Source organism: Mustelus asterias, chromosome 19, assembly GCF_964213995.1.
Source record: "Mustelus asterias chromosome 19, sMusAst1.hap1.1, whole genome shotgun sequence".
NCBI classification, from domain to species: domain Eukaryota; kingdom Metazoa; phylum Chordata; class Chondrichthyes; order Carcharhiniformes; family Triakidae; genus Mustelus; species Mustelus asterias.
In genome coordinates, this window is record NC_135819.1 from 42,500,774 (window position 1) to 42,513,147 (window position 12,374).

A 12,374-nucleotide genomic window follows, 5' to 3' on the forward strand; every position below is an offset into this window, starting at 1 on the left:
TCACCTGGATTTATTATTATGCATCCATCAGGTTGCAATTCCACTGATCAGTTCTCGGACAATTTCCCAATTCCCATATAATTAATCCCATTTCCTCGCCATTCCTATTGTTCTGCACTATATCCCAAACTTATTGTTCCCGCCTCAGAGAACACTGATCCCTCTCCACCCAATCCTCAGTCCCATCTTCTATATGAAATAGCTTATTGCATCTTTGGTGAATAGGTTTACCATAAGTCAAAGCAAGTCAGAGAATGAGCTATTTTAAAATGATAAGTGGTGTCATACTTCTGCATTACAGTTCACCTCCTGTAGTATTTCACAATAATAATGCTGCGTATTTTCAAAAACACTAAGCAATGCTGCCGAATATCTGCCATTACTGCACACACCCACTCTCCTGACCCATTCTCAACATGTAGACTTCATGAGAAGCCACTAGAGGATGCTATTCCCCTGAAAGACAATTAGAATTTTCAGGAATCTGATGACAATTTTAAAATTTAATTAAACTGAGCAGTTTAAACAATGTCAATTTTAGTTACAGCATTTTTGACTTCAATCCCGAATCCAGGATTTGAACACAATCTCGGATGACAGAGAGGGGAATACTTTTTTGAAGCTGGTATCCACCTGTTCAGATGGATGCAACAGATCTTGTGGCTCTTTTTTGGGAGAATGGTTGTATTTTTCAAGTGTCCTGGCCAGCATTCCACCCTCAACCAACACCATATTGATTCATTCTTTTCAATGATGTTTAATGGGACCTTACTATGCAAAAACTGAACACGACGCTTGCCTTCAAAGTGACTTAATTTCAAAATGTAACACACTGATGCACTGGAGCAAGCCTTGGCTATCGTCTGTCTCTCATCTACGTGCTGCCTCTAGGCAATGTTACCAAAAAGCATAGTTTTCCCATGTATGCTAAAAAGACCCAGCTCTACCTCACCACTACTTCTCTCAATCCATCCACTGTTGCTAAATTGTGAAATCCACTGCAAGAGCAGCAGAAATTTCCTCCAATTAAACACTGAAGACTGAAGCTATTGAATTCAATCCCCACTCCAAATTATATTCCCAAGATACTGACTCCATGCATCTCCCAGGCAGACCTCAAATTAGTCCCATCACTAAGACCACCTGTTCCTGGTAACAAATCGGCTGACTTTGCCAGTCTCAGCTTATCTGCTGCTGAAATCCTCATTCATGCCTTCATTACCTCTGAACTCTACAAATTGAAGCACACTCCTGGCTTGTCTTCCACACTCTACCCTTCATAAACTTGGGGTCATCCCATCTTAAACCACAGCAAGTCCTATTCCCCTATCACTCCTATGCTTTCTGGCCTACAGCCAAGCAATGTCTTTTTAAAATTCTCATTTTCAAATCCTTCTATGGCCTTGCCCCGAATCTCTGCAATGTCCTCCAGCTCCACAGCCCTAGATATATTTGCACTCTTCTCATTCTGGTCTTTTGAGCATCACTAAATCATTATTGATCCACTATTCGTAGTTGTACTTTCAGTTGATAGGTCTCAATCTCTGGAATAGCCTCCCTACAGCTCACAGCCCCTCTAGCTTGCTCTCCTCCTCGAAACCTACCTCTGATCAGCTGACCAAGTATCTCACGTGATTTGGTATCGCACTTTGTTTTATAAAGCCCGTGAAGCAACTTGGTTCATTGTGTTAAAGGTTCTACAGAAGTTACTCTATGTAGCGCCTTGAAGAAATTAAAAACGATAAGTTATTATTGAAGGAGCACAGAAGAAATTATGCACACATCCCCCTTCACAGAATGCAGATTTACAGCTATCAACATATTTTGGGATTTTTCACTCTTTCCCACAATCCTTTGGAAGAGTTTAAAATTTGTTTTCGAAACAATGTGGATTTATTTTGAAAGTATACAGCAAATGTCAAGTGATCAACATGCTTTCACACAGGACATCCATTATCCTACAACAGTCCAGTGCATTTACTGCAGAAAATTTAAGCTATGTAGGAAGTACACATCATCTTGCTGAACTTGCATAAAAGTCCTTACTGCTACAAAGTACTATTCAACATGTACTCACTAGACCACAGTTAATCGAAATTCCTTCTTTTGCTCTCTCGCCAGTTGCTCCTGTACGCTTTAGCCTTTCTGATCCTGCAAGGTCAACAAAATGGAACTTGGCCGTGAGGGTTTCAAACTCATCCATTTCTGTTGATTCATTAATTATTTTATTGTCCAAGACTTCACCCTGCATTAAAAACAAAATTTAACAATTTTAGTTCCAGATAATGAACAGTCGTCAACTGGTGATAAAATTCTACACAAGTACAAGCGAAACCATTACTGCAATGTTTCGGCAATATACGGGTTGTCTTTTCACTTTAATGAACTGAACTGTGTATTTACAGCAGTTGTCTTTATATTTGCAGAATTTACATTTCCCCCAATGTCATCTCAAAATCAGCAAGTTGCAGGAATTGTGACATTTTCCTGAAATAACAATGACCGTATCAAAATTTACCTATAAAACATGTTCCAAAGATCATTCAGTTCACTTTCAAAACAATTAACTGAACTTTTGAATGGCTACATGCACATTTCATTTTAATTCATGCATACCTAGCAAGGATAAAGTATGCACATCTATCCAAACAATATTAAATGTAAATATTTCTGTTTTTCTTGAATTATACAATTCAGAAATCATTAATCATGTGTAATTAAGGCCCTTAGACAAGTGAATATGTACTTGACAATGTAATTCTTCAAAAATTAAAGTGATACAGTTGATGGGCAGTAAATCAATTTCATGTTTTACTGCATTGAACACTGGACAAGGTAATAACCAGATGCTTATTTGTCAGTCCCAAAAATTCAAGTGAAATGCACCTTGCAAGAAAAACACAAATACCATCTGAACAAGAGAAAAGCAACAAACTACTCCAACAATAGGAATCTTGGGGAGATGAGAAAGAAAATTTGTTGAACTGATAGAGGAATACTTTAAAAATCACACAGAAACTCAAATCAAATTTTTTTAAAATGCAATTTCCACTTGACCTAAACTAAATGGTTTAAAATGCTCTTCGATCACAATAATTTGGATTACTATTGCCGGTATTGTCAATGTCATAAAGATTAGAAACTTACATTATCATTTTTGATGCAGACACGCACTTGACATAAATGTATTGTAAAAATGGCATGGGAGCGAGAACTCTGAACATTCATTTGAGTACTTGCAGTTGTACGAGAAAGAGCTCCCAGCTTCAGACACTGTAACATCTACAAGACAAGATGAAGACGTCAGATTTTTAACCTTCTTTAAAACTATGTGAACAGATTACGAATGAAGTGCTAAGGTTATGTCTGTATCACTAAAGGTCAAATTTCTTGTTTTCATTAACTAATACGCTGAACTCGATATGTTTGATGCAATGAAGTTGAAAACAAGGAAACAGATACCAATATGTTGTTTTCCTGACATATCACAACTTTCAACTGAATCTTCCCTCAGAGTTCAAAGTAGAGACTGTTAGGAACTCTTTCCTTTCTGTATTTCTTCAATAGCATACTGAGTAATTACTACAAGGTAATAAGCAAAATGCAGCGGATGCTGGAATCTGAAACAAGAACAGAAAATGCTGGAAAATCTCTGTGGGTCTGACAACATCTGTGGGGAGAGAATCGAGCCAATGCTGCGAGTCTGTTGTGTTTTTGTTTACTACAAGGTTATGTTTTGCAACATTACATCGAAAAAATAAACTGATTCATTAAAGCAGTTTAATTAATGCTGCACATGCAGCACTAACCACTTTGTATTTAACTAAATGTACTAACGGCATAAATGAAATACTGAAGATTTGTTTGAACATTACAATACAATGCTCCATGTTTTTAAATCAGCTCCATAACAGATTTAACAGAAACATTTGCAATATATATGGTGATAGTGAATAAAGTGAAGCAAGTATCATTGCAGAGTCTCTCATGTGATTTGCATTTTATTGCTGTTTTCACATAATTTTTGGCGAGTTTGTTATAATAGGATCATACTTTTTGTCCTGGTCTTCACTTTCAACCTTCACAGCAATATCAAAAAATTCCACCTGGAGGCTTAGTACGAAGATAGACAGTCAGGAACATTTACACATATAACATTTATAATATCAATGCCATTCACATTTGCATCTTTATTCACAAGAGACTGAAGACTTGCTTCATTTGCAGGATAATTTCCTGAAAGTCTACTCAATACACTTCACTCTAAGCATGGAGCCTAATCTGGAGTTTAGTGTTATCCAATACTTTTCTTGGTTCCATGAGAGCAAATTGATATTTAGGTAAAACACACTGTAGACATGCTTGAATTTTGCCTTCATTAATGGGCTGGAGTGTGGTTTATTGCCTGAGACAGTAGAGAGTATGAAAGCAATCACCCCCTTTGATCTGAAAATCTTATTCAAATTCCCCGATGTAAAACCTGCAGACACCATTGGAAAATTATAGTTTGCAAATTGTTGTTGCATGTTCAGCTGCTTCTTTTTACATTGTTCATGCCGCCACATGTCAGAAATGCAAGGTACTGTATGTTGACTTTCCACGCTTGAGTAGAATTTCTTTCCTTCGAAGCTAGGTTCTTTTTTAAAATAATAAAAAGCCAGTAAAGCAAACTAAGCTCACCAGCTTTAAAAACTTCACAACAGAATGGTAAATACATAAATCTGGGAAGCTCAGTGTGATTTTGTTTTCTGGAAAATGCCAAAACACAATACCATGCAGCATTAAAACTGGGAGCCAGGCCATGTCATTTCTGAGATGATCTTTAGCAAGTGATGTTAGACAGATAATTTTAGTTTTGCCTTTTTCACAAGCAAAACATCAATTCAAGACGCGGCTAGATCTAGCACTTGGGGTGAACAGGATCAAAGGTTATGGGAAGAAAGCAGGATTAGGCTATTGAGTTAGACGATCAGCCATGATCATGATGAATGGTGGAGCAGGCTTGAAGAGCCAAATGGCCTCTTCCTGTTTCTATCTTCTATGTTTCTATGAAACTGTTCAGCATTATTACCATAGAAAGCATCCTCTCTGGATCTCTTGGTAAGGTTCTTGCTCTGACCAAGACTGCAAGAAACTACAAAGGGGTGTGAACGTAGCCCAGTCCATCACACAAGGCAGCCTCCCATCCATTGACTCCATCTACACTTACCGCTGCCTCGGAAAAGCAGCCAGCATAATTAAGAATGTCACGCATCCCGGACATACTTTCTTCCACCTTCTTCCGTTGGGAAAAGGATACAAAAAAATCTGAGAACACGTACCAACCAACTCAAGGACAGCTTACTTCCTTGCTGCCAGACTTTTGAATGGACTGACCATATATTAAGCTGATCTTTTTCTATATCCCAGTTGTAACTGCAACACTATTCTGCACCCTCTCCTTTCCTCCCCCCCCCCCCCCCCCCCCCCGTGTACTCTATGAATGGTATGTTTTGTCTGTATAGCGCACAAGAAACAATATTTTTTCACTGTATCCCAATACATGTGACAATAATAAATCAAATCAAGTAAACCACTTGATCCGTACTTCCTTGTTGTGGAAAGTAACTGCTCCTCATTCATCTGATTATGCAATAATATTGGTATGCTCAATGGCAGACTTTTGCCCAACGCTTCAACTACAACAATCTAATCACCAACTTACTACATTAAAATGTTTAAGTTCAAAACAATTTAATAAAAATTTTCAGTATTAGCTAATTTGCTCCAATTCAACATACTTCCATGCTACCATGTCTCAAATCAAACATTAATTGGTTTGAGCTAGACATCCACATTAGAATGCAGAATGAACACTGAAACAAACATACATACTATAGTCAGCCAGTCAGCTGCCACACCCATGAAAAATGTGTGTTTCACCCTTTGTTCTTACTTGTGGTGCCTCAGTGGAACATTAGCGCCATCCAAAAAAAATTCAATCAAGTGCTTTCAAGTCAAAGCATCAAACATAAATTTAATGCATTTTGTTGCTAAGGACATTGGGATCATGCCACAATGTTTTTTTTATACTTCGCAAGTTAGATTTATGGCAACTTCTCTGCAGTGAAAAAACTTATTAGTTCTTGCATTGTAACTGCAACCAACGCAACCTGAAATCTTCAAATCATCTCTGATCAATACATATTAAAGTTAATTCTAAGAAATAGGAGGAGTCGTCAAAGGCAATGTGGTGATTTTTTTTTCCAAATGGTCTAAGAACACAAGCACAGCTTTATGATTTACTTTGTCAAATGCTTTGGTCAGGTCGATGAAGGTAATGAAGAGTCTTTGGTGCACTCTCAACTCAACATTGTTCTTGCGTCTGGCAACAAAGACCTGGTCAATGGTTCTCTGGAAGGATTTCCTTATCATAGAATCATAGAAACCCTACAGTACAGAAAGAGGCCATTCGGCCCATCGAGTCTGCACCGACCACAATCCCACCCAGGCCCTACCCCCATACCCCTACATATTTTACCCACTAATCCCTCCAACCTACGCATCTCAGGACACTAAGGGCAACTTTTTTAGCATGGCCAATCAACCTAACCCGCACATCTTTGGACTGTGGGAGGAAACCGGAGCACCCGGAGGAAACCCACGCAGACACGAGGAGAATGTGCAAACTCCACACAGACAGTGACCCAAGCCGGGAATCGAACCCAGGTCCCTGGCGCTGTGAAGCAGCAGTGCTAACCACTGTGCTACCGTGCCACCCCAGTCACAGGAAATAGGCAATTCAGGAGAATGCATGTCAGGATTGCACGGTTGAGGAGTTGATCAAACTGGTTTTTCAGCGTTGACGGATAGCATTGCTACCCTCAAGAGAAACAGCATTGTATGAGCGAAGGAGATTTTACCATTTTGGCTTTGGTCTAGAGGTGGCTTCAAAAAAGATTTGCATGTCATGATGTTCAGCATATTATTTGATCTTCGGCATGGTGGCACAGCAGTTAGCACTGCTGCCTCAAAGCGCCAGTGACCTGGATTCAATTCCGGCCTCGAGTGAGTTTGTGCCTTTTCCTGGTATCTGTTCAAGTTCCCTCCAGGTGCTTCGGTTTCCTTCCACAGTCCAAAGATGTATAGGTTAGATGAATCAGCCATGGTAAATGAGCGGGGTTATGAGGATAGGGCAGGAGAGTGGGCCTGGGTAAGATGGTCTTTCAGAGAGTTGCAGACCCGATAGGCCGAATGGCTTCCTTTTGCACTATAGGGATTCTATAATTCAAGCTTTTAGTTCCCACTACATGTCCTTTATCTTCAAAATTTGTCTTTGGCTGTCAAGCGGTATGTTGCTGGAAAGCTGCCATCTTGACTTGCTACACCTCTGGTCATTCTGCCAAGCAGTGAAGGCTGATTTTTTTTGTTTTGGTAGGTCACCTATTATCACATCATTTTTGTTGATCCAGTTCTGGGCACAGGCGCCTAGTATAACTAATTTTATTTGATCTCACTGCTCTGAAATTGATGTGTGAAGATTTTCTAAACAGGTCTTAAGCTGTGTTTGAAATTATTTGCTTTGGTTGGGCAGTTTTAGGGTTGAGACATTGATCATCTTCCTCCTATATGTTTGGACCTTGCAATACCACGGTTCTAGGTCAATGTTCATTACTGATCAAACAAGTTGAAGATCTGCCCAACAGGCATCATAAAGACCCTCAACAAATGTCCACATGCATGGAGTAAGGAACCAGTAAACAAAATGGATTGCAAGAAATCCAGCAGAAAACAGAGGAGGAGTTAAATGGAAGTTTCTCCAATTGGCAGAAAGTGGGAAGGGAGATCCCAGAAGTATACTGGAATCATTGATGTTTACTATTCATAAATAGTTTGGACTCAAATTGGGAGCGATGGCGTTGAAACTGCACGACACTAATTTGGGCAATTTAACTAATAACGTAAAAGATTGCACAAAATGCAACGAGATATGCAGGTTTCCAGACCAGAAAAACTAAAGAGCAAATTAAATTGAAGACAGCAAAAGTGAGAGTCTGTTCATTTTGGGAGGTGGAAAAGGCAGTTGTTATTCCTGGAAGGTAAGATACTAAATGGCTAAGAACAAAGTGATCCAGGAGTACAAACATGCAAATTACTAAGGGTAGTAACACAAGTTAAGAATGTAAAGTACTGGGGGCTGTTTCTAAATACTAAAGCTGATGTATATTTAACTTTATATGGACCACACCTGCTTGCAAACTATGTAGTCTTGATTCCATACTATTAAAGGATTGTAGAATGTACAAAGAATGCAATTAGATCTGAAAGGATGCAACCATCAGGAAAAGCAGAGCAGAGTGAAGCTCTTTTCTCTGGAAGACTATCTGATGCAGATCTTTAAAACCAAATGATGGCATGCCAAAGGGTGGACATGAAGAATTTGTTTTCATTTATGGAGAAATCCAGAACATGGGTGCTTCAGATAGTCATTATGAAATCAAATAAAGAATTTTGAAGGAATTTCTTGCCACAAGAGCTGCACAAATGTGGAACTTGATACCACTTGGAGTGGTTGATGCAGACATCATTGATAGGTTTAAGAAGGGTAGCAAAGACAAGCCAGGGAATTATAGGCCAGTGAGCCTGACATCAGTGGTAGGTAAGTTGCTGTAGTGGATTCTGAGAGACAGGATCCAGCAACATCTGGATGGTCAAGGTCTGATAGGGATAGTCAGCATGGCTTTGTGCATGGGAAGTTACGTCTGACGAATCTTTTAGACTTTTCAAAGAGGTAACCAAGAGAATGGATGAGGGTGGGATGTTCATGTTCTTTACGTGGACCTTAGCAAGGCCTTTGACAAGGTCCCGCATGTCAGGCTAGTCTGGAAGGTTAGGTTGCATGGGAACCAGGGTCACATTGGATCCAGGGAGATCTAGCAAATTGGATTCTGGCTCGATGGTAGGAAGCAGAGGGTGATGGCTGAAGGCTGTTTCTCAGACTGGAGGCTTGTGGTGTGCCTCAGGGGTTAGTGTTGGGACCCTTGTTATTCGTTATTTATAGATATGATTTAGGTGTGAATATACAAGGCATGGTTAGTAAGTTTGCGGATGATACTACATTAGGAGGTATCGTTGACAGCGAAGGTGGTTATCAAAAACTACAGGGGGATCTTGATCAGTTAGAGAAATGGGCCGGGGATTGGCAAATGGATTTCAATACAGATAAATGTGAGGTGTTGCATTTTGGAAAATCAAAATGGGGTAGGACTTTTACAGTGATGGTTGAGCCCTGGGGAGTGTTGACGAACAGAGGGACATGGGAGTACAAATATATAGTTCATTGAAAGCAGTGCCACAGGTGGACAGAATTAAGGCGGCATTTAGCACATTAGCCTTTATCAGTCAGGACATCGAGTATAGGAGTTGGGACATTATGTTACAGTTGTACAGGTCATTGGCGAGATCGCATTTGGGGTACTGTGTACAGTTTTGATCACCTGTTATCGGAAAGACATTGACAAACTGGAAAGAGGATAAAGATGATTTATGAGGATGCAGCCAGGACTAGTGGGCCTGGGTTATAGGGAGCGGTTGGCCAGGCTAGGGCTTTATTCTTTGGAATGTAGGGGAATGAAGGGAGACCTTATTGAGGTGTATAAAATCATGAAGGGCATAGATAGGATGAACACACAATCTTTTTCCCAGGGTAGGGGAATTGAAAACTAGAGGGCATAGGTTTAAGATGAGATGGAAAAGGTTGAATAGGGACCGGAGGAGCACCTTCTACATGCATAATCTGCTGTGTATATGGAATGAGCTGCCAGAGAAAGTGATTGAGGCAGGTTCAATAGCAACATTTAAATAGAATTTGGATAAGTACATGGATGGGAAACGAATAGTGGGATATGGGCCAAATGCAGGCGATTGGGACTAGCTGGGAGGGCGCCATGGATCAATTGCGCCGAAGGGTTTCCATGCTGTGTTGCTCTCTCTATAAAGGTTTAAGGAGAGGCAGGATGCATGCAAGAGAGAAGGGAGTTGACATGTTTTGGGAACAGGATAAGATAAACAATTTAAGCAAAAGAGCAACAGCAAGGACAAGGGTTGAGAGTGTGCATGAGAATGTTTCCAAATGTGTGCAGAACAGCAGAGTTTTGGATCGGCCAAAGTTCATTAGGTTGGAGGTTGGCCTGCATGACATTGGAGTAACTGAGTCTGGAGATTTGATCGACATGGATCCTGATTTTGCAATAGCAATGACACCAAACCAGTTAGCATTCACTATCACTGCTCCACTGAAACAGACAACAACTTCAGGATGTGCACGGAATAATGCAGAAACCAAGCTGTCAGTAATTCAATATTCTTACAGAATATGCACATTGTGGTCCGCCCTAGAATGCAATCCATGAGTAATGAATTTACAAAAACTTACACATGTATATTGTTAGTCTCATTATAAAGACTTTCACTTTGTTGAATGAGCTGTAACAGGATTTTAAACATTGTATTGTGTTCAAAATCATACAAAATATCTTCACAGGTTCTGAAAAGTTGTCAAAATTTCACCAGTATGATAAAAACCTCAATTTTGAAATATTTTTGGAAGTTTATTTATAATATTTTAACTTCCATCTTAATCCATATTCACACTTTGCTGGCTGAAAATTGAAATTACAAATGAAGGCATTGAGTGCTTTTAATTTCCTTCTTGCCTTTGGCCCTTCTGTATGATACCGATGTGTGAGTAACTGCTCAACCCGATTGACAATATTGCTGCTGCTGGGTGCCTGCAAATCTGTCGACTTGGCTCCAGATTTAAACCGCCATTCGGAAAGAGAAAATCTACACCGCAGATATTGCTAGAGCTTTGTGGGCAGCTTTCTTCAAGGCCAATAGCGAGTGCAGTTGCTTCGTTGTTGACTACAAAACCAAGGCCATTACAATCTCCGGCAGGAAAAAGATCTGTGGTATGATTGGTTACAAGCAATATCGTGAAAGAGAAAACAGGCTTTGAGAGGCTTAGGTGAAGGAGATAGAGGTTCTTTGCAAGGACTTCCAGTAATCATAACAGACTTCAATTCCATGACGTTTCTTTTGAGGCATTGGTTAAAAAGTAGGAAACAGGGAGTAAGGATAATGGGTAAGTACTCAAGCTGGCTGACACGAAATGGAGCCCCCCCAGGCCCCAATTTGCCACCATATTTACAAATGACTCGGATGAAAAAATGAGAACCATATATCCAAGTTCACTAACAGGTCAGGTGGCACAATGAATGGTCTAAACAAAAGCAGAATGCTGAAAGGGAACACCAACAGAGTAATTAAATGGGTAAAACCTACGACAGATGGAGGTCAACGTGGGAAAGCGTGAACCCAGTTTTGTTCCCAAGATAAATATATTTTTTTCCAAATGTGAGAAGCTAGGAAACTGTGGAAGAGTGGAGAGATTTAGACATCCCAATACAGAAACTGTTAAAAGATAGTGGACAGGTGCAAAAAAAACAACAAAAAGCGAATAAATTGTTGGCTTTTATCTCAAGAGATGCAAGTTACCTTGAAGTTGTCCAGAGCTCTGGTTAGATATCTAGAATACGGTCTTCAATTCTGAGCACGACATTTTGGATTTGGAGGAGGTGAAACACAATTTCAGAATACCAGGGCTGAAATGCTCAATTATCAGAAAGAGTTGCATAGACTGAGCAAAATATAGATGATTTTAGGGCAATATAGTTTTGATGTTTAAAATAATTTAAAATTAGTTGATAGGATAGACAAAAATAAATTATTTTCTCTAGTGGAAGAGTCCAAAACAAGAGGACATGACCTTAAAATTTCAGATGGACTATTCAAGGGTTGCCAGGAAGTACTTCTTTACACAAAGGGTGGACCTGAACCCTCCAAAATGCTGTTGTGGCCAGGTCAAATTGGAAAGTTTAAAAAGTGAGACTCAACCAGGCTTTTTGTCCTGGCTGAGATCATAGCTCCCAATATTGTAGCTGAATACACAACTTGCACACCGCTCAGCTCAATTCTCAGCAGAACTCTCGCCTCGCATCTGCTGATGCTTCCTTTGATTTAGTATAACTTTGCCTCAGGTGTCTGACTACAAACTAAGTTTTATTACTTCAAAATGTGTTTTACTGCATAAGTTTGACTCTCCGTGGAATATTTTATGTTAAAGGTTCTACATAAATATAAACTGTCGTTAAACAAGATTCTCCACTCAAACTATGAAAGATCCAATATTTTCAAATCAAATTCACAGCAAATGCTCCTTTCAACAATCATTTGGTCCATCCCCAGCTGTTAACATAAGGTGAACCTTTTCTCATCACAGTGAACCCAAGAAAACTAAACGGAAAACCTACAACAATTGTGCTTCACTGAGTTTG

The 12,374-nt window shown here is 39.6% G+C and overlaps 1 protein-coding gene across 2 annotated transcripts in view; it reads right to left on the minus strand.

Moving 5' to 3' along the window:
- The window catches only part of kif21a (kinesin family member 21A), a 159,722-nt gene that overhangs the window by 102,258 nt on the left and 45,090 nt on the right, over positions 1–12,374 (minus strand). For both annotated transcript variants that reach the window (XM_078235391.1, XM_078235390.1), the window contains exons 5-6: positions 3,148–3,282; positions 2,078–2,245 (exon numbers count right to left, since the gene is read on the minus strand). In XM_078235391.1, the coding sequence (XP_078091517.1) occupies positions 2,078–2,245; positions 3,148–3,282 (303 nt within the window). The remainder of the gene's footprint in view (positions 1–2,077; positions 2,246–3,147; positions 3,283–12,374) is intronic.